This window comes from Siniperca chuatsi, linkage group LG20, assembly GCF_020085105.1.
Source record: "Siniperca chuatsi isolate FFG_IHB_CAS linkage group LG20, ASM2008510v1, whole genome shotgun sequence".
Taxonomy (NCBI): domain Eukaryota; kingdom Metazoa; phylum Chordata; class Actinopteri; order Centrarchiformes; family Sinipercidae; genus Siniperca; species Siniperca chuatsi.
Window position 1 is genome coordinate 7510352 of NC_058061.1, and position 27773 is coordinate 7538124.

At 40.0% G+C, this 27773-nt stretch overlaps 1 protein-coding gene across 4 annotated transcripts; it reads right to left on the reverse strand.

Moving 5' to 3' along the window:
* Nucleotides 1–936: 936 nt before the first annotated feature.
* Nucleotides 937–27699, reverse strand: rnf157 (ring finger protein 157). Of its 4 annotated transcripts, XM_044177817.1 has the most exons (20): nucleotides 26811–27699; nucleotides 23714–23832; nucleotides 19938–20026; nucleotides 19217–19366; nucleotides 18479–18596; nucleotides 18307–18373; nucleotides 18166–18209; nucleotides 16623–16670; nucleotides 16400–16471; nucleotides 16118–16277; nucleotides 14766–14878; nucleotides 14444–14676; nucleotides 13649–13751; nucleotides 13371–13479; nucleotides 10468–10682; nucleotides 10296–10358; nucleotides 10138–10186; nucleotides 6296–6406; nucleotides 5122–5156; nucleotides 3053–3217 (listed from the first exon to the last, which is right to left on the reverse strand). In XM_044177817.1, exons 1-19 carry the CDS (start codon nucleotides 26896–26898, stop codon nucleotides 5122–5124), a joined length of 1986 nt encoding a protein of 661 aa, XP_044033752.1. In that variant the 5' UTR covers nucleotides 26899–27699; the 3' UTR covers nucleotides 3053–3217. The 4 variants fall into 4 exon arrangements, with proteins under 4 accessions (XP_044033750.1, XP_044033751.1, XP_044033752.1 ...); XM_044177815.1 differs by lacking the exon at nucleotides 5122–5156 and having other exon boundaries at nucleotides 937–3217; XM_044177818.1 differs by lacking the exon at nucleotides 6296–6406.
* Between the last annotated feature and the right edge of the window lie 74 nt (nucleotides 27700–27773).

Below are 27773 nucleotides of genomic sequence, written 5' to 3' on the forward strand. Positions count from 1 at the left end.
AGTTGCTGGCTGTAGCCTAAAACCACACTGATGAGAGCGGTGAGAGTGAATCAAAACATTAAAGTTACAGCCATAAAACCAAAACAATGAGCTGAAAGATGCTGAAATGTGCCATAAAGCTGAGGGGAACTACAGAGTCAGTGATAATTCTCTGTGGGTTGACCTTTTCACATTACACACAATTGATCTATTGTTAGCAAATAGTGTAAATTGATTAGTGCAGCTTTAAAAACATAAATGTAACTTTTAAGAAGTGAAAGGCAATCGTTTAGTTTTAGGGGTTTTTTGTTTTTATTTCTTGGTTTCTTTTATGTAAATTATTGACATTTCCCCCATTTGTTTTTGTTTTTCTTTTTAAATTAGATTTTTATTACTGGAGATAAAAGTGGAAAGAAAATTATGTATATGTAGAGAAGGGGCCACATTTTAGTGCTTGTATGCTGATTGAAGATATGTGCTGGAATATGGTGAATATAGTGTATAACGGAAAAAAATATTAAAATATAAGAAAATAATTCAAGTCATATGCAATTAATGCAGAGCAGAACTTTTTATAAATCTTGTTGTTTCATGCATGAGGACTGTCTGTCCTTCAGCTGAGAACACAGGGCGACTTTGATTTCTCTATCTGTGTTGAAAGTTTTCAAGCTACCATTCCCAACAGCTGTTGAGTGTCATTGTCAGGTGACTCAGCAGAAAAAAGGCAGAAAGTTCACCTCAAGATAGATACAACTTTGAATGGACAATTGTGCAATTGGACAGCTGTGTATCAATTAAAGGTCAACTGTTAGTCTCTAAGAGAAGCAAATGTTGTGTGACGCATATGATTGAAATACAACTGATGATTTTCATAACAGCATTCTCTTAGCCGGCAGGCGGAGGATCCTTTTCACTAAATGCCTGCTTGAATATTGCAATAAAACTCTGAAATAGCTGTTCTCATTGAATTCACTTTATTTCAGAAATTTCTACAAGCTCTGTGAAGGGGAAATGCTGAAAACCAGAGTCTGAAAAATGTTTGTATAAAGCAGCGAGGAGGGTATCAGTGAAGGTGACCATGTTAGGAAACATCTCAGAGCAGCATTTCATTTTCATGAACCAAAACATAACCCGGCGCTGAATATTGAATCTTTCCCATTTAAATCAACAGCAAATCACTCAGTGACCGTTTAGATGCAAAAACTTTATTGTCCGTTTGATGTTTTCTTTGACATTTTCACTCATAATTCTAGAAAAGTGGGGTCGGGACCCATTCCTTTGATATCATACTGCGACTGGTGTCAGACAGCGGCTTCATCTATACATTCGGACTGTGATCACATGACTGTTTGCAGCTTGGATATAGTAGTGCAGTACTCTTGACCTTAACAGTTCGGGCCAAGGGAATAAGGAACCAGCAACTGATATATAACACTGCAGAAGGATATGGTACGGCTGTATGTGTGTGCAGTGATCCATCATCAAGTATTCTACAGGAGGGCGCAGGCTGACCTAGACTAACATGCTTACTCTACTATCGCCTCATGCACCACAAAGTGTGTCGTCTAGGAAACAGCTAATAGTGCATTAAATGTTGATTTCGTCCCTTTTCAGTTAATCGTTATGCGAGCACGCATGTGTGCGCAAGTGTGTAAACCTTTAGAAATTGTTCACATATTTTCATCCACATTCTAATAAACGACACAGTGTTTTGCAACAAATTAAAACACAGAAACGGAGAACATCAACAGGTGAGCTATACATTAAAGTTATACAAAACCAAAACAACTGAAAGTTTCACGAATGAGGAGAATAGAGCTTGTCGGTATGATAATAATGGGGAATATGAAGATCAATAAAATGCCAGCTAACCACAGTGTGGCCTAAATGTCACGTTTAGGTTGTCAAATTCCCTCTATGTTTTTTCTCACGATAAATCCCTTTAAAATGGCAACATAAAAATAACAATTAAACACAATGAAATGTCTGAATTTGAATGTAACAGGCCAGTGCAAACAGTTTTTGTTTGAACTGCAAATGAGCGTCCTCCTGCAGGAGAAAAAGAAGAGATGCAGCCTCGGCATCTTTATTGCTTGGTGGTACTTGCTGTTTTCCAGTTGCACTACGGTAATACTGACATGCTAAGATGGAGCTGCAGAAGGAGAGGATGGCGTGGTGGCTGTGTGTGTGTGTGTGTGTTTAGGGTTCAAAGTTAATGTTTAAATCCAGTTTAGGTGACGATTTAAATGTCATGTACATTCCCCTTCTAAGAGATTCACGTTCATCGTCCTACATTCTGTGTAACGTGTCTTTTTCCCCAGTCCCTTTCTGTTTATTTTAGCCGCCATTTCTTGGCTCGTCCGCCAGCTTACAAGTCCGACTGCTTCTGTATTCACATTCAGCAGAGGTGTTTGAAAACCATGGCAGGAATGAGAGGAAAAACATCAGAAGAAATTGAAAGATGCATGCGAAGTCGAGACGGGAGCTCCCTGATCTGAGGAGAGGAGTCAGCACATTTTAGTTCGCTAAGGTAAGGTAGTCCGGTGTGAGCTGACTTTTATATAGTGTCCGACCACTCATTTAACATACAGTTTATAACAGAGAAGAAGAAGTACATTAGTAATAAATCCGATTGCCGATCACAGTAGCCCCTGACTGTTTGGCTGGTAATAGAGGAGAGGAAAGAAAGAGGAGAGGAGCAGCATGTATTTTTCTAGAGATAGTGTCACCATACACAGCTCTCATCGGTTAGACATACAGGTAATAAATAATAATGTAGCAGTAGGCTAATCATTCCCACCACAAGTTAGATCACAGACAAAAAAAACCCCAAAGAAACTCCTGTGAGATAAAAGTGCACAGACGACAGACAGGTGATGACGTTTTGTTCCTCTTCCTTCCTCTTTCCACTCAAGAAGAGTTTCAGCGCCAGCAACGACAATAAATCCAGAAAATGTTCAGAAAGATGGGGGGCGCGTTCCTGTTCAGTGAGGATAGTATGCAGCGATGCAGCACTATGGCTGGGTAAGAAGAGCTGACTGGACGGAGAAGTCTGTGTGTTTTTGTGTGTGTGCCTTTGTTTGAGTGTGTTACACAATGAGTGGTCCGCGGTGGGGATGTTTAGGACTCTGGCCGTCCCTGTTCTCTGCCCCCTGCTCCTCCAGGTTGATATTGCTAGTGGAGGTGTGGTGGGGGAGGGGCTCCAAAACAGGCCTGTAGCCCCCGAGGTACATCAGACCTGAATGAGAGAAGAAGACAGAGAGAGAGAGAGAAAAGGATTAATTTGCAAAATCGTCACTCCAAGCAAATTTCCCCAAACCTCTTTCCCAACACTAACACACAGCTACTAGATAGCAGAGTACTATCTCACTCATTTTCAATGTCATTTCATCTCGTGTGGTATGTCATTGTGATTCTCATAAGGCTCTTGATGGAAAGACTGGCATGTCTGAAATTTTTCTTGCACCTGAGTTTTCATGCTTGGCTGAGGTGGAAAAATTGGTGTATCATTAAGAAGAAAATACGACAAAGTGCAATGGAAACAGACTTATACGAATAAATCATGAAGCACGTGACTTAAACGTCACTCGTCACTGAAGAGACGAAAATGTCAGATCTGTGTGGAGCGATGAGGAGACTGTAACATTCCTGAAATACATGAAACAAACATAAATGTCATATTTCCATCATGTTTTCCACATGGTTTTCAATTGTTGGAGGTCTGACTGTCATTCTTTTAATTACGACAGCTTGTTGCATCCTCTTCTTCTGTAATGGTTTAATGGCATGGGAGCAAAGAATTAGCGCCACCAACTGTTTATCTCAATGCGCCGAACTCCTAATATTCACATGACAGTAGCTGATAGAAACGCAGATTACTCCACATTTCTTTTGTGTATTTTCTGCAAATTTGGTTAAAATTTGGATGGAAACTTGACTGATGTCTAAGATGTGTTCCATGACACTTTGATGCCACAGTTTTTGACCTGTCCTGATCCCAGACCTTTGTCTCCAGCCCCTCATGCCCGATCACCTTGTGCAGGTTCTGAAACATCGCAATGACTGGTCAGGTTTTTAACACGTAGTCTCTCACCAAGTAAAAACAGGAATTTAAGGCACTGAGATCACCTAATATGACATAGGCACCATCTCAAAAGACATAAATGGCTTGTAGTCTGATCCTGGCATTAACTGTATGTATGACTGTGCCTTAATGGGACACTTCCTTGCACCTGTGGTGAGCTCAAGTGCTGCTCTTAAAGCAAAATTAGCTAATCAGTTTGCACCCACTGCTTCCAGGCTGCATACACATTAAAGACATATGGAAATTAAAAAATGATTTAGCAAATTCTTATGCTGTGTGGCTGCATTAAGTGTTTGGCTATCTCTCTGTATATGTCAAATATGTGTCACAAAAAGCATATCTTGAGTATCTCCTTTGAGTTCTCTCCTCATCCTGTAAAACATTCAAATATTTTTGATGACTCATCCTGCAGTCTGGTTTGGACTTGCAGCCCGGAGACACTCAAGTGGCAGGACAATCAATGACGTACTTTTCTTAAACTGCACAATACTTTGTTGAAATTGAATGTCTTGTTTATTGAATAAACAAAATAACATTCTATATCGTTGCAATTTTGATCCAAGATAATTATACTTTGCACATGCCTACACCATTAGTCCATTTTGATTTTGTAGTGATACTGTAAGTGTCACTTCATTTAGAAGCAACTCCAAGACTCACCAACCAACATGGTCCTAACTCAAAGTGAATAACGGTAATTATCAGGCAGGAAAAATAATTATTGATTGATAGTTTTAGATCTCGACCACAGAAATATGAATAATGAATAACACCATCAATGAAAGCCTGAAGTACTACTGTGCAACTTGAAAGTATAGACAAAATATAATGCATTCTGAGCTGTGATTGAGAAAAGATAAATGCTTACTTTCTATTTGAATTTTCTAAAACTTTTAAAATGTTACATCATATTTTAAATAAAACTGAATCACGATAGACAGATAAAACAAGTAATTAAAAAAAGAAGGTGATTGTTATGGTGCATAAAAATAAAGCACAAAGCAAACTACAATTTATGACCCTGGTGTCTGGTCTACCATCTGGCCATAACTCCATACCTAGTCCTCAATGTGCACTGGGCACGACTCCTCATCTGTCCATCCGAAAGAAGGCGAAAGAACGAAGAGAGACAAAGGAGAGGAGAGAAAGAAAGAAGAGAGAGGTAGGAAGGACAATGTCCAGGAAAAGACAGCAGAAGATGTGAAGAATGACGGGGGGAAAGGAGAGAAACAGAGAGATAACAGAACACTTTTACGACACAAAAAGAGAAAACATGTCACACCATCCACCATAAAAGACCAAAGGGGGTGATGTAGATGAAGGTATATCAGGGTTTAAGAGGGGAAGAGGCTGAGAGCTATGAGAATGATGCAGACCTAAAGGCTGTGAAGCAAGTTCACACGCAAAATTAGGCAACTGTTTCGCATATGAGCTAAATTAAACAACCAAAACTTAAAAATATAGTAAAGCAAAAAACATATTGATGCCTTTAGCTCTCATCACAGTAACCCACCAAGTGTTAAGAGGCAGGGAGGATTAGGAGAGGACAGGAGGGAAGATGGAGGGGTGTGAGAATGAGTTGCAGATGTTTGGCAAAGCGGCTCGGAGCTGGCAGACGCTGAACATGAACTTCAACTCTGGGATGGACCACACTATCTTTCGCTCTCTCACGCTCACACAAACAGAAAACACAGCATGCAGAAAGCACTCTTCACACACACGATAAGATGCATGCACACACACACACACACACACACACACACACACACACACACACACACACACACACACACACACACACACCAGGGCTTCAGCTAAAGGGGAGAGGAGGGAGAGAGTGCACAGCTAACCGGTACTGAAAAAGCAATGAAGCACCACAACACCAAAGGGTAGGGATGAAGAGAAGAAGGAAGGCTCCAGTTCTTCATGCTGGTCAAAGATGCTACAAAACCTCCTCTCTGGTCACTAAATGCTCCTAAATCTGCCAAAATAAAAATAATTTGTTTTTCTTGTTTCTTTCTAGCTTTAATTTACATTAGCATTTTAGCATAGCAAGCTAGTGTGTCAGAAATCCTTACTTCTTCTGACTGATAACTCATGCACTCTTTCTCTGTTACTCCCCTCATCTTCCTCACTTTTCCTCTCCTCCTCTATCTCTCCTCACCCCCCCTCCTCACTCTCATGCCCAGTCCTCAGCTCTCATCGGTCCATGTTCGAGAGGTTGCCACTCACCGGCGAATCGGCTGTCGGGAGCCTGCTCATTATCCAACCCCAAAGAGGGCGTGTCACAGAGGGCGACGCCCTGATTGTTATTGGCCAACTCTGGACACCTGCTCCGCCCACCTGTAAGCGAGGGCAAAGGTCAAACAAGAGCAGCCAGGCACAGCAGGGGGTGAGACAGGCGGGGTGAGACAGGCGGGGGAGGGATGGAGGGGAGGGTGTCAGAGGTGGAGGGGGGAAGTTGGCCATGCTGGAACGGCATTAACAAAATAATAAATGATAAAAAATTTCTGCATTTTACCACCAGGTATCTGACTTAAACTAGAACTTAAAATGGAGTTTGTCTTGTGACACCAAGCTCACTCTTTCTGTAAACCGATCATTGTGTGTGGACTGTTTTTTCGAGATAAAGAGTGCTGTTATTTTTCATTTAGCCTGTAGATATATATATATATATAATACTATAATCCAGTGGTTCTCAAACTGGGGGGCGCATGTAAAGCTCAAAGAATCTGACTCATGAGGAAATAATAATCAAACATGTGCACGCTGATGCTTGCAAGGCTTTCTCTGCATGATTTAATTAGACAGAACGACATTTCCAAAATGGACAGATTGTTTACAGGGAAGAAGAGAAAAATAAGCAATAGTCATTGAGCAAACATGTCAGCCTATGTTGCTCTCTAGTTTACTATCAATACAACAGCGCAAGAGAAATTAGTTTTTTCTGTCTAGAAACTCTTTTTTTGGTTTCCAAAAGGCTGGATGACAGAAAAAGTTTGAGAATCACTGTGATAATCAAATATATCGAAGGCAGCCACAGGTGTAAAGCATTTTGTAAGTTTGTTATGACAATGTACTATACAAATTTTGTACAGTACATTTCTTAATTTAAAAATGTCCAAAACACAGTTTCTTAATTGATTTGCCAGAAATTGTATTGTAAGATGACATACAGTATAGTATACTGATACCTTTGTAATAATAACATATGTCATGATTGAGATTTTTATCCATATCCATCTTCCATGTCTATCCATTTTTTATTTTTGATATTTTCAGATTTGCAACACACCACCCGTCGATTCACTGTACTTATATTTAGCTTTGGTTGTTCACTTTCTCTGGAAACAAAACTAGTCACACTTAGTGCCTGACAAAAAGTTCAATAAATGGCAAGAATATATAAAGCGTAGAAAGATATGTTATGATATATTTAGTGGTTTTCGTGAATTTTACTAATTTACACAAAAACACCAGAAATGACCTGCCATTTTGTTTTCAGGCTGCCACTCTGCTCTCATATTCTCAATGTCTTAGCTATCACTCAACACAGTGTTTGCTGATACTTCAGCATGACACACTGGAGTGAATGATGTTTTGATTCTCATTAATTAGGTAAGCTGACAAATGAGAGAAATACTGATAAAAACAGAATGAATTAGCATTTTTTTCTGCCTTTTCCAGCATGGCCAGATAACAGATACTGACATGTTTAATGTGTGCAAGTGACTCATGCCTGCAGCAAGCCTGTGTGTGTGCAGTGTGTGTGTGTGTGCGTGTGTGTGCTAATGAGGAGAAACTGGCAGAGATGACTGGATGATTGGCAGCTCAGCACAGAGACACAGACGGGGCACATACAGAAGCTGTCTGGCAGCGCTGGTGCAGATGCACACATGTGCGTGCAAACATACATCCTACAGCGCGTGTGCACATTCATAGACTGTCAGGCAGCATAGGTCCGCTCGTCTCCTAAAGAACTGGAAGGTCATTCAGTAACTCACAGGTACTCAGAGATTGTTTCAGTCTGGCCCGAGGTGTCCGAACACACACACACACACACACACACACGCACACAATCCACAGAGAAGCTAATTTACATAAACAAGTTTCAAACTGTCTAATGAAGGTGACTGTTGTTTTTGCTTCAAGCCCTACTGGTCATTGACTCAAACTCTCCGTACACCACAAAACCTTCTTTAGCACTCTATCACTCTCTCTTTCTCACACACACATACATACATACACACACACACACACACACACACACACAGACAGATGGAGCATGAAGATGCTTTCACCTCATGATGCAGCAGCTAAAAAAAGCAAATGCACAGTGCAGAGCTTTTTTGAGACTAAAAGGGCACGTAAATGATATACCTCATACACATACAGTAAATACACAAGCATACACACACATGTACATTTATATAGAGGTGCAAATCATGCAGATGCAAGCCAGTAGCCTGGTGTGCAGCAGAACCTCATCTAAACAACACAGGATGCCTGTGCGTGCTCATTTCCTGTTGTGAATGAAAGGATGCTCCGATCGATTGGAATCAGCGGATATTTATGGCAAATTACTTGATTACGAGTCATTAAATTCACCAATGAGGAAACACTGATTGTAAAATAGCAGAGGCTTATGAATAAAAGTCACTTAAACAGACTTTTCACTGCCTGATCTGTCAGCTGGGTCAGGGGCTGGATCCTCCAAAGGGTGCAGAGTTGATATCAGTTTCGTCTTTTCAGTGAGAGACTGGTGTTAGCCACTAACTCCACAATTATCTTATTTACGTGTGTTTTATTAGCTGGCTTGCTAACTACTGATACGCCTACATTCAGGAATCACAAGGTGCAGTCACCGAGACTAAAGTTAAGCTAGCTGTTGTGGTTTTGTGCTGAGTAATGAAAGTATAGAGTACTTTAACTAATCACTTTTGCTGTTAAACCTGCAATAACGGATTTTTTTGGCCACTTGGGGGCAGCGGCAGCATCATCCCCTTTCAAGTCCAATATTCACTCCCTTTTAGCTGCTGTTTGGTGCTGAGCAGGTATACAATGGGTTTTAGAGCTTTTTCTCTGAAAACAGCTGCCTGCTGCGGCCAAAAATAACACCATGAAAGTGGTGAGAATGAACCACAAGAGTAACGTTGTGGGCTGGACAGCTAAACAATAAGCTGAAACTCACTATAAAGCTCCATAAAGCCGAGGGGAGCTGCAGATTCAGGTGACAGTTATCTGCCGGATTTGGAGAAGCCTTTGAAATGGAACAGGTCTTGTTGTTGTGATGTTATGTTATGACTTTGGAGGATCCAGTCCCTGAATTGGTTGACAGCCTGAGGCAGTTAATGTTCCTGTCTATCCCTTCACAAATTCAAGACAAGGACTGGTGGGACTCACTCACGCTGTATCTTTGGGCTGCTGGTGTCTTACAGGCACTGCGAGCCGCTACGAGCAGCAAAAGAGAACTTCAAAGTCCTTTTCTAAACTGAAACAGGATTATTTTTGGTTGTTGCAGATTTTATATGATCACAGTGTTAGAATCAGATTGGAAGATCCAGTTATTGGCACATCCAGTCCAGTTTTGTGACCACAAAAGAAGACTACAGGAGAACAATCAGTGACAACAGTGAATCAATTTTGGTCTGGAATGAATATTGTATTTCATTTCATTTCTGTATTTTAATTAAGTCTTAAGAGCTCAGCCTTCACTGCGAAACAGAACAAGGTTCTAGTGCACACATGCTGTATGAGAAGCCATTCACTCCAGTTCAGATACTGCATGTTGTGGTGGTTTCAGCCAACATCACGTGCATTTTGAAAGGGACAGCCCCATCTAGAGGACAATATATGTGACATTTATTCCCTTTATTTTGAAAGGGTTGTCATTACTCAGCCATGATTCAAAAAGATTTACTGACAGCAACAATTAACTAGATCGACCACTAAGTCCATAATATATAGTTTGTATGAAAAGGTGTATTTCTTTTTCACATGGCCTGAGAGCAAACAAAATGCAAAGGTAGGTGAGAGGTCAGGGGTGAAAGGTGAGGGATGGTCACCATAGTTACCTTTCCCATTAGACGGGGAGGAGCAGTCTTCTTCAGTGACATCGTTTCCCTGAAGAAAACAGAAAAAAAGCATTGTGAAATTTTATAAAAGTTAGATAAATACATAAAATGAACATTAATCACACTCTGCCCAGCAAATATGAGTGTATTACAGTCACCTCTGAGTCCTGCTCCTCTACAGCCACTGAGTAGTTTTGTTCCTTTGGCTCCTGAGAAAACTCCTGAATGAAAGAAGAGTCCAATGAGGAGATGACATGTTTATAATAACTGTCAGGATCTTGCAGCCAATTTCTCCTCCTCCATCCATCCCTCCATCCCTGGATTCCTCACCCCGTCTTGCTGCGACGGTGCTCGGCTCTCCATGGGGGCGTCCTGGTTATCCTCGCCCTCCACGTCTCCCCCATCATCCCCCCCGGCCTCACCTTCGGCCCCGGCCAGGTAGGACCCTGACATGGAGGACATGGTGTCAGTGCTGATGTGGGAGTGCTGCGAGTGGGACGAAGCCATGGACATCACTGACTGGACCAGGCTGCTGCTCACTGGGTCTGGCAGACAGACGGAGACACACATCACGATCTTTTTTCTTTGGTTGGCAGGTGAGATTTCCACCATTTATTAAAAAAAAGGGATCCCTACGCTCACAGAATTACCAACAGCAGAAAATGTGTTAATATTTCTAATGTTTTGTTGTCATATTAAAGGAATAGTTCAACATTTTGGGAAAGGCCCTTATTCACTAATGGAGTAGTACAAGTATGGAGCTAGAGCCTCGAGGTTTATTAGCGTAGCTTAGCATAAAGACTAGCAGGGGGAAACAGCTAGCCTGACACTGTAAAGTAAACTAAAGTGCAAAAATATGCCTACCAGCACCTCTAAAGCTCACTAATTAACATGTTGTATCTTGTTTGTTTAATCTATAAATAAACAGAAATGGTGGTTTTAGGTGGGGCTTCCATGCTGTAACTATTTCACGGCTAACAACAGAGTGACTGTGCTCAGCTTCTCGACATCTTATCGCCGCAGTGAGGTTGCCAGGTTTGATAACATTGTGCCTGAACAGAAACCTGAGCTCACCAACTGTATCTAGCAACTCACACTACAGCTGGAGACGCTGCACAGAAATATCAGGCTGATGGTAAAGTGTTGTTCTTCAAGAAATAGTTAGCATGTAACTCCCTCTAAAATCCCAAATTGTCATTTTTACTTTTCAGTGTATGTACCCTTTAAAGAACAGAGCCAGGCTAGCTGTTTCCCCCTGTTTCTAGTCTATATGCTAAGATAATCTTCTCATCTAACTCTTAAAGAAAGTGAGGTGGTCATTTTCAATCTCATAGCTGACTGAATATAAAGCTCTGAGCATCCCAATTGTTTTGACTAAATTTAGACCCCTGTCAGCAACACAAGCTGGAAGCCTGGTTACACAAGGATTAGTTTTGTAGAAGAGGATAAACATGTTTGAAGTTATTATTTAATTGAGCCTTTCATTCCAGCTGGAATAACAGTCCTCTCTTCCTGTTTTGTGCCGAAAAGCCATCCAGCAGATTTCCCATAAAAGCTGATCCAGTGGCACCAATGTAAAACGCTGAGGTGGTGCAAGCTTATGATTTATTTATGTTAAAACGCTCCATGCAGCGCCTTGAGCTCTTTGCTTTTAGCTTTCTTGCTAAATTTCAGAGATATTGAACACCACCATGAGGAAAATGTTTTTCCCGAGTGGACACCATTGCTTAATCTGACTTATATCTTATATTAGTTTAATAGAGAGACTGGAATAAGCAGAAACAAACAGCATGTAAGTTGCAGTCTCAATTTAAAGTAAGATAAGATAAACTGCATTAACCCCATACAGGGAAATTTGTATTTCACACAGCAAAGAGGAAGTATAAGAACAGCAGCATACTATAAATAACCTTAAAAATTAGAACACTAAGGTGCTTTTCAGACATGGATTGTGTAACATTGCTGACTTCTTCAAGCTGTTAAAGTGATGATTTTTTTGTCATTCAGACATTTTAAAAAATTATGCGAAGGAAGAAAAGTGTTTTTTATTGTCTCAGAAGCTGCATCAGTGATAGACTTTAAACTTATTTTGCAACTGAAGTCTTAATTAACGACCAAAATGAACATTAGTGACGCTCACCTCTGCTTCTCTTCTTATTAGGCAGAGAATTCTGCTGCTTGTTTAATAATATCTGACAGTGCAGAATGACAGGACTCTCGTTTAATTAATATTTGCTCACATGCTTTATGTAAAGCTGGATATTCATTTATTCATCCTGCAGTTAGCATGAATGAAATAAAACTATAGGGAGAGTGTTGGTCAGATTATTACTGTGTCAGTCAAAGAAAAGGACCCTACATTCTACATTTGTTTGTCTGGTGTCTGAAAGCAGATGTTTCAAGTCAAAAGTGTGAGAGTTGGCAGTGCCGTGATACTGAAGGAGACGGAGCTGAGCTTCGGGGGCTCCGGCTCAATTTAACCCCTGGTTGTACGAGGGTTTTTAATGTCTTCTGCCCCGGTCGCATCGTGAAGGGAAATATAGTTTATATATTATCTGATATGAGAAGAATCTCCTCAACAACTTAAAACTGGCTCATTCCTAGGAGATTGCACAAGAGATGAAGAGTGAGTGATACATGTATTACAGTGATGTTGGAAGGCAGAACAAGATGAATTTAGTTCGCTCTCTTTGGACATGTTTTACCTCATGTTGCTGCAGCCTTTACGGTAATCTGACTGCATTAAATTCACATTTATGCCGTGTTGAAAGTGATAGGTAAATGTTATTAGGTCTGACCAAGTAAGACTGCTGTTGTGGCATTTACGTAAAAGTGACATGGGTGCTTATTCACACGAGTCCACATTTATATAATAAGATGTGTGTCTGAAAGAGGCTTTAAAAACATTGTGAGCATCTATTATATATAATATGAAGCATGAAGAAATAAACAATAAAAATATATTTTGTCTTCAGGAAATAAAAGTGATTTCACTTTACAACATACATTGCTGCGGTTTTCAGTGCTAGTGACCAATTCAGTTTTAAACCATCGCAGTGAGGACATTTCTCCATTGTAAGGACAGTTTGGCCGGTCCTCAACTACTTCAAAGGCATGTTTGGAGGTTAAAATTTTAAGAGTTAGGGAATAGGGAATGCATTACGTCAAGCAGGGTACTCACAGGTTTAGGGAGACAAACGTGTGTGTGTGTGTGTGTGTGTGTGTGTATATACCTTCAGGGGAGGTGATCGTTGAGGAGAGCGGGGTCCCGGTGCAGGATGACTGGTCGATGGCTCCAGACGAGGAGAGAGTCAAGTTCTCGCTGTCTGGAGTCACTCCGCTCTGTAAAACAACAAGAGCAGCGATAAGAGAGGAGCCCACAACACCACATGATCCTCCAAACACAAACACACAAACAAACGTGTAAACACCCACAGCCTTTGGAGATATCTGACACTGATATAAACAAAAATGTATTTTCTCTGTTTCACACACACACACACACACACACCTCCTGTTGGTCCACAGCGAGTTTGTGGCGACAGGCCTCCGATTCACTGCAAGATTTCTCATCCTCCTCCTCAGGAAGCACAGAGGAATTCTGGGAAAGTGACCTAAAATAAACAACATCATGGACTAGCTTCAGACAAAAATAACAGGAGTGAGTTTGATGTACCTGGACCAGTCAGACACAATAAAAACAACACAGACAAGGAGAATAAAAAACAAAGAAACATATGATCTCAGTAGGATGTGGTTATAATGAGGGGTAGTGTAAAATGACTATATATCATTATTTTCAGTTTCTTTTTTTTCAAGAAACCAATACATTTACTATTGTTTATTTAGATTTTAGTTTTAATGGTCACAATCCGATATAAAAAAATCTATGATACAAAAAAACTACGGCTTATAGAATTTTTTTTTTACTGTAAACTATAGTGAACAGTGCCTTCTTGCAGCAGAAAACACATCATATTTTGTATGAATGTGGACATAAAATCCAGGTAAAAATCTAATTTCAACCAATCTGCTCCTTTTAAATAATCTGGAAAATTTTTTGATAAGAATAAAGAAAGCCAAAAGTAGCTAAATGCATCTTCATTGACACATTTGACTTGATGTAGTAGACTTCAACTAAACAGGAGTCAATAATGCCCTGAAAAGGAGACAACAGTAAATTGATTTTTGAATATATTCATATGATTTTATGATAATAAAGACTACCCACTATTCCAAGCAGAAAAACAAACATTAACTGTCACTTATACTCGCTGTCTGGCTGAGGCCTGACAGGCAGACTCACTTCGAACCACTCTTCTTGAGTTTGAGTCCCTGACTGGAGTTGGAGTGGTCTAGAGGGGAGAGGGAGCGGGCCGGTGCCGGGTGAGGCTCGCTGCTGTACGGGGGCAGCACTCCGGAGACGTGGCTGGGACCAGAGTGGAGAGGAGGAGGGGCCACCGAGGAGGTGTTGAGGGGACCGTTCAGCGCCTCCAGGAGAGACACCACCTCGTAGCCTGGAGGGATGTGCTCCGTCGCCTGCAAACGAGGAGAGGACACTAAGGATGTGAGTTTACTGGGACTGGGAATGATCATTATTTTATATATATTTAGTTTTTTTATCTCACCGAGTGTTCCTCTGAGTCAGAGGTCTGTGAAGTGATGACAGGGTTAAAGCTGGTAGGTGACAGAGGACTGAGCTTCTTCCTCATGGCTCGGATCTGCAGCAGAGCTCTGAATGCTTAAAGAAAAAGATGACAATAAAAGAGATTGAAATAATCCATATAATATTTAATAATAATTGAACGGACAATGATATTTACACTTTAGGGGAAAAATGGATATATTTCAAGGCCAGAGGTAATATAAGAAAGGAACACTATCCATTTTAGGGAAACAATCGACCAAAAGGTGACGCCTTGACGGCCTTTAAAATAAAGGAGAGCTGGAAGAGAGTGCAACCATTTATTTTTGACTGAAAGAGAATAAAACATTTTGCGTCACTGCTATTTTTCAGCTAAGTGGGGTTTTTACTAAAATTGCAGATATAAATAAGCCTAAAGTGCTGTTAAATAAGATCTGGCTGAAAATAAATGGAGTACAAAAGAAAGCTCAACAACAAAAAAATAAGTGATTGAATGAGTCATGAAAAATAAGTGTGGGAGGCTTTTGGTAAAACTTTGACTAGATTATTACTGTAAACGGATCAAAATCATCCTACTTAACAAGTACCACTGGCTGCTTCAATCATAATACACTGGACTTGAGTTTCTACAAGCTAAAACAACAGGCTGTTGCATTGCTGTTTTTTTGTCTTGTGTTGTAGTGCCGAACAGTCTGTCTCTCTCACTCACTTTCTGTCTGCTGTAGTCTCTCTCTCCCTCTGTGTGTCCGTTAAAACAATGCTGCAGATTTTACACCTGCTTTTCCCAAATGTTAAATTTCAGTTGCAGTTTCCTCTGCTGCAGTGGTTAGTCAGCGGTGATAAATCAGTTGCAGTGGCTTTTGTTTAAATTTCCCATATTTTGTGCCTCTGTACAGGCACGCCTTAAAATACATATTGCATGAGACCAAATGCACAATTTTTAATGTTGGCACTTTAGTTCCATTGCACCAGCACAAAACATCAGTGCTGTCCTTTAGTAAAACCAGTTGCTAAGTCTAAAAAACTGTAACTGTGATGTCTGCTTGGCAAAATTGTTCAACAGTCTGCAGATTAAACAATGATTTTTTTCAATGACACACACCTGAGTCGTATTTGTCTGTACCTGATCAAGAGCTATTTTGGGCTCAAAATATTGTACTTTTTTTGTTGTAATAAAATAAAAAATTTAAAGGGAGCGTTAACAGTGTTGGGAGTCCTTGGGAGGCAGCTTTCATACATTTTAACAATCTTTTTTCAGCAGTGGAAACTATTTTTCAAACAGTGGGTGGGTGTCTCATTCTGGAAAGAAATTCTTCATCATTGATGGAAACTCACGCAGTCTGCAGATGGGGCAGCAGTTGGCCTGGTAGCGCAGAGTGTCTGCGCAGGCATTGCAGAGACACAGGTGCCTGCACGGCAGGATGAGTGTGTCTCGCACATCCGACAAACACACCACACACTCAGCACTGTTGTCACTGATCTCATCATCAGCAACCTGGAGATAAAAAACATATAAATCTTAGGAAGAGAATTTCTGAGTCACTGATTTATTTCACTACACTGCCATGTCAATTCTGATTCGGGACAGAAAAACCTCTCGTGTCGCCTGAGATTTACCTTTGATTCTTGGCTGTTGTATTTGTTCTCTATCCCATAGATCTCCTGCAGTAGATAACTCACTCCATCCACCTGGGAAAAAAGAAGACAGTGAGGAATAAAGGCAGCAGGTCTCATGGGCCAGGCGTAATGTTCAAGAGGGTGTATCTTTGTCTTTCAGAAGCATAAAAAACTTTACACAAAAGGATTAAGGAAGAGAGAGAAGAAAAGCAGGTGTATTCACCACTTGTTTCTGCTTCAGAGGCTTCACACAGTAGCTCCCGTCCATGTGCTGCCAAAGAAAGCAACAGTTGTATATTACTTTATCTAATTCATGCAAACATTTAATTTACCTTGCGTGAACTACAGTTTGTCTTTGTTAGTATTGTTAATTAATACACACAAATCCCTACATATTTTTTATTCCTTTGCATTGTATATATTTGACCAACACTCGACTGAACTGTTATGCTCTGTAGAGGACTTTTGATGTTCCTACTAATTCATGTTTGATGTCAGAAAGCAGTTTTACCTTTGCTACAGCATCCTTAAGGAAAAGATTGGTGTTGTTGCTAATGAGCACCCAGAAGAAGAGATGTTTTACTAGACCATCATTATTTGATTATTAATCATTCTCTCTAGTATCAGGTTAGCCTAAAACAGAGGCTTTCAAACAGAGGAGGGACAGAGAGAGAGAAGTGAGGCAAGGATACTGTGTGAGGTGAAAGGGACAGCCGTTGTTCTGAAAACAATAGGAAGTTATTGTAGTTTGTCCCGCTGATGGCCCTTGGCCCGTTCACCAACACAGTCAGCAGTTACAGGCAGCAGCAGTGGCTGTGACACACAGCTCATGAAGGCAATTAAGGTACTTTAAAAATTGTCAAATCTGAACACAGAGACATGAAACACATATTTTTAGATTCAAAGCGACTTACACTTTCCAAGGATATCATCATATCTGATGTCCATCGCAAATAAACGTCCATAAATCCGCTTAGAAATCACAGAAAACAGACGCTCCTTATAACTGCAGAACTTGCCGGAGAATCATAACGTTTTTAAGTTTTCTATAGTATCAAAGTAATCGAGTGATAGTTATCCGGACATCCATGGGTACATTTCAAACAGTAACCACTAATAGCTAATTCGGCATACTTTTAATGGTGCCAATTTGCCAAAATGTAAACAAGATTTTTACTAAGGCTCAGAATGTCTCGATATTTTTTTCGCAATTTTGTCTGAGGGGGGTCCACTAGACGAGTAACCTGCCAATAACATGACAAGTACAGTGATATACTGTATTAGTGTAATATTTTGAAAAGAGATTAGATATTCTCTGGGATTTTGGTTATTGTAATATCATGGTTCTGGTTACCATGATATCATTATTTATCTTTAACGTTGTCTTTGCAGTGGTCACCCACACAACATCATCACATCATCAATATGGAGGTATTCAATCAATACATATCATCATTGTTCTGATGATTACAAACACACAAAATGTAATGTTTCAAACTCAAGAGGGCATATAGTCAGGCCTATATCAAGGCCCTGTGTAAGATAAAGTTGGTACCAACAAATGTTTGGCATTTTAGCTGGAAAAGTGACTCAAACAATGAATCAATTATCAAAATTGTTATTGAAAATGTTTTTGTCGATAAAACATGTTTCAGCTCTATCTGAGAGCCCTGCCAATGTCTGTATAACAGCAAATTCCTGCAAACATATCTTGCCTGCCACAATTTCTTACTGGCTCTGACTCTTATAAAGAGCATCTTTCTTACCTTTTCAAATGTAGCCAGCAGTATGTGAGAGTGGCCCATGTGTTCTGCAAAGATAAAAGACAGCAGACACCTCTTTGCTTAAAATTCTGCAGCTCTACTTTCCCATCAGACCATCAGTGTGAGAAACACATATTAACTCACCTTCCCCCTCGTCTACAACAGCCTGCACCACCATGGGGAAAATCTCTTTGTCCATATCAAACAGCAGCTGAAGAGAAAACAAGGAGGTGCAATGTATATAAATTGGTTTCACACCACAGCACAGCCTCATACAGGTTTTTCAGCATTCAGCCTACAGACACAAGCTGCCTACCTCCTCGTCAGCCCACTCGCTGAGGTTGACGGTGTGTGAGGGCAGACAGAACTGCTGGCACACTCCCCTCTTGAAGTGCACTGTCTCAGACTGCAGCGAGCTGTCCTGGGGCAGGTAACTGCAGGAGACAGATACACAGATACAGTCAATCAATGCAAAAAAGTACATGATAGGGGTGAACAATAGATCAGTCAGCTTATCGGTATGATTAAGTGATCGCTTATACCTGCTGCAGTTTGACGTGTGGATGATTCATTTGGTGATTACAGATGCATATGCGTGCATTTCATTTTATATTTAAACCGTAACCAGCTATTTCTGTTTAAATGTGGCAGTTACTACTGTTGTATATTTTTTTTTACTTATTTTAAGATGTTTTATTTTGTGTGAATCGGAGGATAGGGAACGTGTGCTTGCATCCAGCATCCTGTCCCAGACTGCTCTTTATGCGAGATATTTATGAAAACTTTTTTCTCTTCCATACTAGCCTGTATTTCTATTTTTTAAATAATCACTAAAGGTAGAAGATGTCCCTCTTTCCCTCAACTTTGGCTATCTGCCGATACCAATTTCCGATCAGGAATCACGCTGTCTTTTTCCCAGATTTAAAATATGTATACCATGCTGCATAGAACTCATTTGGATAATTTTTAAGTAAGGTAACTTGAGGCCAGGGAGTCTGCAGCCTGCTGTGACTGAATGAATGCAATTGATAGCAGAAAACATGTTTCCACTTACACTGGCACTCCATTGTGAAATTCCTCTATGGCCTGGTAGTAGATGGTTATGGCCACCTGTGTGTCTGCATCGAAGGTGAACTCTATGTTGTAGCAGGCCCTGTTCTTTCCTGCCGCCTCGTCACCCGGCAGCTTCAGGTCCTCGCTGCACCTGCGGATGGCAGGGAGAGAAGAAGAGCACAGGGGTGATTTCAAGTACAGAAACAGACATCTGAGCATGATCCAAACTCCATTTAGAAGTGTTTGACTCATGGAGAGTGTGCATTTATAAAATCCAATTATAGTCTTTTAATCATCAATAATCATACAGAAATTATCTGCAACAGGTGGATTCATTTATTGTTAGAAATCATGTAATGAATCTTAAGTCAATAATTAACATGAGATGTTTTAATCACTTAGTATTATTATGTTTGATATAGCATGAGTTTTTGTGTATTTGAGTGTTTGTCCCATTTTCAGGGATAAGAGACATTTTGTGCTTTTATTTTTGGCTTGAACTTCGTAATTGGATGTTATATTGTTATACTCAGTTGTGTTTTTTTCATGAGTATGCCTGAGGAAAATAAAAGTTTGAATTACAAGAAAAAACATGCATGATTTGACACTATCCCTTAAATTAGCTGTAGTGGCTTGTTCCCTAAAAATAGCTCAGTGGACATAAAATTGGACAACAGTGGTGTAATGAGGGGTTACGTGTGTTGGTGGACGGAGGTGCGTACCGTACGAGCCGCAGCGTGTCCTTACGGATGTTTATAAGGCTTCGTAACGTCTTTACTGGTTCCTGAGGTGGAGGGGCAGCGTACGGGAACTGAAAACAAAAAGAAAACAAAATTATAAATGTAAAATACATGTTATGAGACTGAAGAGTAGTAGCATTCATCTTCCCTCGACCGCCCCGACATTCCTCTCTTTACCACAGGGAATTCAGGGTTACACAATGACCGCGGCTGCTTCTGGTTTAACCTTTACACAAAAGTGTTTCGGTTGGTCAGCACCAGCAAGATCCGTGCTGACAAGTGCTGAGCCAGAACAAAAAAATCTGCTCAGATTGTGTCTTTCCAGGGACGAGGCTGACACTTCAGACAGTGTTTGGCACATTTTTGCGCACACAGGGACCACAGCAGTGTGAAACAGTCCAGGGTCAAACAGTGCCCGTCTTTATTTCAAGCTGAGTAATGATGCGTGAAGTTTACTGCATCAGGAGAATTTTGATACCATCAATTAACAGATAAGGATGTGAAATGCATTCTGTGATTGGCTTTTTCACTATTTTCTCTTGAGACCAACCCCACCTTTAGCGATAAAAACCAACATTAACAACTGTGGCGTAAAATTCACAAATAACCTTTAAACTTGACCCAATCTGTGGTTAACTTCTCAGCACTCTTTTGTTGTGTTTGAAGCCAGAAGTTGCTGACTGAGCGTAAGGGAAGAGCCGGTGGTTTGAGGATCACTGGAAGAGAAACACGCAGGATGTGGTCAGTTACCTCCACACTACAACCCCTCATCTGTCTGTGTGTGTGTGTATAAGTGTGTTTGTGTGGCTGTGAATGGCACCATATTCAGTGCTATTACATCTGGGCTCAGCAGGAGTCACGCCTGTAAACTACACAAACAAACACACGCGGAGTAACAGATGCTGAAAAGAACCATTTATTAGGAAACTCACAGGGAACACTGAAGGTCTTATAACATATTCAAAATCACGAAACATTAGAGCAACAGTCTGTATTTCCTCACACACGCTCATCAGACTAAAATCAAAGGGTTAGACTGTTTTCCTTTTCAAATACAGGTTAGTATTTTTCTAAGAATTTACAAGTCTATTTTCAATAATGATACATTTGTATAAACAGGCTCAAGAAAGTAAGAGTCTACAGCCATGCTAGCAGCTCTCTGAGGCTGTACTGCTAAATGCTAACAGCAACATGCTAACAAGCTCGCAATGACAATGCTAACATGCTGATGCTAAACAGGTATATCGTTTACCATGTTCACCATCTTACTTTAGCATGTTAGCATGCTAACATTTGATAATTAGCCACTTCCTTTAGCTGTCTTTTTCCCCTTTTATTTAACCAGATGTGAAAACAGTCACATTTCTCTGCTCAAGACTTTAAGTAGCATTAATGTAATTTTTTCATCAATTAAAGAAATTGCTAAATATTATTTCTTGTAGTGTGTTAGGTGTTAAAGAAATACTGTCTTAAATCACCTAAAAAATACAACCTGGTTGACGTTACATAAAGTGCAGGTGATGTTAGCCTGTTGGAGAAGCTAACATTTACATTAGCCCTATAAAATCACGTGAAACAGATTCTAATACAATATATCATCTAGAATAAAACTGAAAACATAAACCTCTCGTGTGTTTGATTTTAGTGAACTGTGTGTGACGAAACTGCCTTCAAAACATATAGCCTACATAAAATATAGAAATTCAAATGTATTTTCCAGCATTTTTTTACCTCCTTCCTGCTCAGAAAAAAAGGTAACAGTATAGTTACTTCATTGACAAACACAAAATCACCAAATACAACAAGTTTAACAGCACATTAGCTGACAAATGTTTAATGTTATCGTTAAGTTTGATCTATTCTATGTTTTTCCACACCTTGCTCATGTTAAAATGCTAATGTTAGTCATAAACATCAATAAAAGACTGAACATAAAGTTAGATCTGCCCAGTACTACTTGAACATTTCACTCTTTGTGTTGCTTTCTTGGATTTTTATTTCACTTACAGCTGATTTTTTTACACATAAGTTACTATACTGTTACCTTCTCTTTCTGAGCAAAAAAGGAGTTAAATTAACCGTAAAAGTAGGTCTGTATGCTTTTATACTTTTGTGGCACAAAAGAAAGTGATGCACCTCATGTCTGAGGACCCTACTGTCTTCCCATTGGCTCACAGACCTGAGGTTCCCAGATTTGAGACCCACAGTTCTCTAATTAGCACTAAATACAAAGTACACCAAAGTACATTTTGATTTTTGATGGCGCTACAGAAAAGTTAAGCAATCACAAAAGTTATTACAATTCATCCTGAGGGGAACATCAATGTCTGTACCAAGTTTCATGGCAATCCATCCAATATTTGTCGAGACATTTCACAAAAACCCAAAAATGTCAACCTCATCGTGATCACCAGGGGATCATCAGTAGGATTCATCTTCTGTGGACCATGAATGTTTGTACAGAATTTCATGGCAAGCCAAATCAATAGTTGTTGAGATATTTCAGTCTGGATGAAAGTGGTGGACAGACCAACAGACACTGCCATCCAAGGAGCCACGCTAGCAAAAAATCCATTTTATATATCCATGTGCTCCTAAAAATAGCCCCGTCCATTATCATATTTGTAGAGCGGTGGCAGGAAGCCGAGAACACAACAACTGTGGTTGGTTTTGTGATTCCACGGCACCATCTGCTTAGAAACCACCAAACATTATATAATGCTGGTAAAGCTTCAGTCACACATACAAAAAAAAAAAAAACACACCATCATCAGCTGAATCCTGTGCCCACAGGAGGATTATAAACACCCACATAATCGGGAGAAAAACTGCACTCCTAATTTTAGCCCGAGTCTAGACAGAAACAGCAGTGCGACTGAGATTAGTACACAGAGTGATGGAGCAGCTCTCCATATCAGCTTCACTTCAAATACTTTAACTCCCTCCAAGCCTTTCAGTCTGTGTCAAGTTCTCTCTTTCCTCTCCAGACTTGAGCTCTTTTTGATCTGCAGCTCTCATTAGTTTGACCTTCAGGTTCATGATTAGGTTGAACGAACCCTCCGGAGAACTGCCGCTTATCAGCCTCTCTGTACGCAGAGCCAGCAGACTGTCATTTCACTTTTAATTAGTTTGACAGGATGAGATGTTGCAATAAATTTCAATCAGTCACAGCCTGAAAGCCTGTTAATTGCCACTGCAGGAGTCACGGCTGCTGAAATGTATCAGCTCCTGTTTAATGAGGAAGAGACAGATGCACCCTTTGATGCTAAAATGAGTGGTCAATTAATTATTAATTAATTATTTTGGCAATCAAGTCATCTATCAAGCAAAAAATGCCCAAAAAATTGCTATTTCTTTTCTTCTCAAATGTGAGGATTTCTGTTTTATATCTTTGTAAATTGAATATATTATATATCTAATATATCTAATAAAACAAGCAATTCTCACTATTTCTTCTCATTATTTTCTGATATATTACAGATCAAACATTTATTTATGAAATGACAGATAGATTAATCAAGAATGAAAATACTAGTTAGATGCAGTCTGATGACCTTTCTATATTTATCTTTTTATACATACTTTCATAATGACCCTAACCCTATTCATACAATTTAGTTTCATTTTGACACTGAAAGTTCATTCTTGACCTCGGAAACAACAGTTCCGCTGAGGAAGATCGTGTGATGGGATTGAAAGCTCCAGAACAACAGAGGTTCTGACATTTAATGTAGCTGTTAGTGTGTGAAAATACCTACCGCCACAGGTCTGGTCCCCAGGAAGTTAAGGTCTGTGTTTTCCCCAAACAGGTAACCCTCTGGATGGGTGGAGTCAAACTTCTCTCCCCCCATGATGAAATGGCTGGCGAAGTAACTCCCTGCACACAGAGAGACTCGCTTTTAAACACACTTAACTCAAAATACATCATCTGAGATTACAAAAACATTTTAATGACAAAGACCTTAGTGGTAAGTATAACGTGGCTGTGCTATAGTAGTTGTGAATAATTTGACGTATTTAAACCTACTTATAGGTTCTTTAATCAAGTTAATGATCTTTGTTTTGAGAAAAAATACATTTTTAAAACAAACTATTTTTCAAGGAACATTGTTGTTAAGTTGGTCTCATTAGCTTTCAAGACTTTTTTAATTAAACAAATACAAATTCTGCAGTTTTAATGTGACAGTATCTGTCTCACTTGATTCTAGTAAATATTTAAACAAGTTGATTTTTATTAGCCTAGTTCCAAACACCTGGAACTCTGCCCTCATCTCCAATTTGTTCAGCTACTCGAATAGTGAAGCAAAAAAAATTAAAATAAACTAAATTGCAATACAGTCTTATAATCAGGTTTAATTTTATGGGAAAGTTGAATGAATGAAAACAGTTGTACTTATCTTATCCTTTTTTCACTTGTTATAAGAAAATAAGATTTTAAGGCCCAATAGCAAACAAAAGTACTGGTAAAAATGTTTATTGTTTTTGCAGTCATTATTTTGCCAGTTCTACCCATCCGGCACTGGCATAAAACATTAACATTTCCCTTAAATATTTCAACCATTTAGCTGGCACCATTATCCACAGATACCTCCAGTCACTGCAACAGGCTAATAATCTCAAACTGCTTGACCTCCAACACCAAAAGCAACGACTGGTGAGCTTTACAGGGGGTTTATCCTCAAATTATCGAGTACATGTGGCAGGTAAGACTAGAAATGACAGGAAAAGGTTTTTCTTTCCTTATTTCAAGAAGACAAACGAAAGCCTGAAAAGGATTGTTGAGGGCATTCTGACTGAAGTTGGGTTGTTATTGGACCTGCAGCTGCTCCACCTGTTTACCGAGACTTTGGGTTGATGACAACAAGACTAAATAGACGTTCTGCCTTTTAATCACAGGGTGAACTAATATCATAAGACTGTAATGGTGGTTCAGAGTCTTTAAATACATCCTGGACAGGCAAGTCATGTATCTGCTGGTCTGCTCTGTCTTCTTTCACACTTATTAATGCTGGAGAGGAGGAAGGGTTTGGATGCTCTGACCTTAAAGCTATTTACACTGTAGAAAAATCCATAACAGGACAAATCACGAACTAAAAAAAGCCCCAATGACGACACTCTCACTCTTTCTCTCTCTCCTCACCACCTTATTATTATTTACAGCAGGTGGGAGAGGCGAGCAGGGCCGAGGCTTTGTCACCAGATCCCAGAAACAGGAACTGGGGCTGACAGATCGGTTTCACCAGCAGCAATCGCCACCACCACCTCCCCTTCAGGCTGAAACCCGGAGTGTTATATCATAATTTCATACAGCCTGTGACTGATTCAGCTTCATTGTGGTGAGAGGGACACTAATGGCAGCCACAAGTCAACACTTTTTCTTCCCTTGCATCCTTTCTTCAGTTCATAATATCACTATAAATCTAAAATATTATTATAATATCAGAATATTGCCTGACACATCACGTCTGAGTATGATAAAACTCTACTTATATTCCCTGATTCTATTCCAGGTCTCATTTTGTGAGAGATTTCGATATATTTTATGTCTTTGCTTATGACAGAATTGAAAAGCAATAACATTATTTCTTCACAATGCGATTTTTGACGGTAATATTGGATTACCGCTAAACCCTGGTAGGGAGCTGAACACAGGGCTGCAATCAGAAAATGTCACATAGAGAAACAATAACAAGACAGACTGAAAGCACACGGGTCAGTCTGAGGTCCAAAGGACAGTTTGTGAGTCGGGTCAACAGGGTGTAAAGAGAGTAAGGTTTGGTATTGTTTGAAATGTTTTGATACAGGTGCCAATACGATACCTGAAATGTGGTATCAACATGAACCTTAAAAGCCTTTAACAAACAATAAAAACCTTTCATATGCATCAGTGTTTATATTGTCTTAAAGCAAACACTGGTATATGAACTTTGCCTTAATAATACACTACATAAATTTAGTCAGGAAATCACTGATCAAAGAATATGTTAACAGGACTAAGAAACTGACCAAGCTCTGTGTACTAGATGGGTTTTGATTAGAGCTGAAATAATCAGTCGATCGCAAGAACATTTTGCAGCAAAAATAGCAAAAATTCACAGGTTCTAGCAACAATTTTGAAAATGCCACATTCTCTATTCCCAGCTTCAAAAATGTGAAGATTTTCTGCTTTTCTCTGGTTTATATCATTATAAACTGAAGGCATAAACCTCGGCTCTGGGAAATGAAAAAAAGGCATTTTTCACTATTTTGATATTTTATATTGAAATAATAATCTACAAATTAAAGGATGATGAAAATAACCATTGGTTGCAGTCCTACTTTTAAAAAAAATTGAACTTCCATATATGAAACTTCTCTACTGCTGATTTTCATTTTGATGCTCATAGATGCACCAAGATAAGAGCCAAACCAAGTTATGTCTCTGACACTCTGCAAAATAGATAAAAATATGAGGTTAACGTGTATCAATATGTGGATAGTCTGAGGGATTCACAATGCATGGTGTCAGTATCCCTCTATGGACAATACAACAATGCTGCAGTGCCAGAAATAAATTAGAATACATGATAAAGTGTAATAAATGAACATAAAGTAAAGGCAAAGTATAATGTGAATCTGTTAAGGGGAAAGTTGAAAGGAGGCTCAGAAAAATCAGGCATTGGACCTCCCCTCTCTCCACAGGTAGCTGCTCCTGTAGGCCTGTCAGCTACAGGGTAAGATGGTGATGGTGTTAATGGTGATGTCTCGGCTACTTTACACTTCCCAACATGAAGCACCAAATAAATCATCCGCAGAAAGCTTTGAAGCATGTAACTGATGCCCGCACCCAGCATGACCTGTTGTTCGGTGACTTACCAGATTTCGGCGGATAACGGTACACCGAACTGGACGGAATGTCCACTTCTTCCACGCCTATGTTTTGTCTGCTTGTTAAAGCTCCCATTTCCAGTCAAATAAAGACTAGACGGGTTAACGGGCATAACACTTCAGGTTCGCTTTGTTCGCGGCGTCTCCTTTATTTCCTATCATTGAATCCAGTTCGTGCTGCCCTGTCCATTTCTGTCGTGTCCAAGCCGTAAATGTGACCGTCCAGGGGATTAGTAGTTGTTCTCTGGCTGCTTATCTCTCCCTGGCCGACAGTGCGGCTCGTTTTGAGGCAGAAAACAGCCGTTGAGGTCCCGTTAATAACGGATAAGCGCTCTCATGGTGCGCCGCAATCGCACAATCGAGCTAAGCGAAATCTCCGTGCCTGGCTTTACTTTACGGGCGAGTGTGTGGCACAAAACTGCGTCGACATCTCCCGGCCCGCTGGATGTTGATCATATATCCCCGGTGCTTCTCGTTGCTGGATCCTGTCAAAGAGGTCTGTGGCTCCACATGACGTCAGTCAGGCACAAATCCGGGCCGTGGTTTTTGCGCAGTCCTCCTCTCTCCAGCAGCAGATAGTGCAGACCCGCTTTGTAACGTGACCTTCCTACGCCAAATGTGCGAGTAATGCTGACTGCAGTGCAGAGACGGCTCTGTGGAATAGAAACAACATTACCCTCCGGACATCAGTTGAAATGCCAGTAAAACCTCAACAACTTAGCCCAACAACGGGAAAGACTCTCGCTATGATATAAAAAGCTAATTGAAGCTCTTTTTTTTCCGCAACAAGTAGGGTCATAGAATCAAACTGAGAGAGTTATACAACGCCACCGGATTCAAAGCAACAATGTCTGGAGATGACAAAATATATAAAAATAACGCATGACAAATAGTTAGTAGGATATTTTTTAATGAAAGTAAAATGAACAAAGGCGGTCCAACATTGCAGTT

Coding starts and splice junctions, on each gene's coding strand:
- rnf157 (XM_044177815.1), bottom strand. CDS start 26,898: ATGGGAGCTTTAACAAGCAGACAAAACATAGGCGTGGAAGAAGTGGAC. Junction 16,278..16,399: donor ACAACAGCCAAGAATCAAAG/GTAAATCTCAGG, acceptor TTTTATCTCCAG/GTTGCTGATGATGAGATCAG. Junction 6,407..10,137: donor CTCCCCGTCTAATGGGAAAG/GTAACTATGGTG, acceptor CCTCGCTTACAG/GTGGGCGGAGCAGGTGTCCA.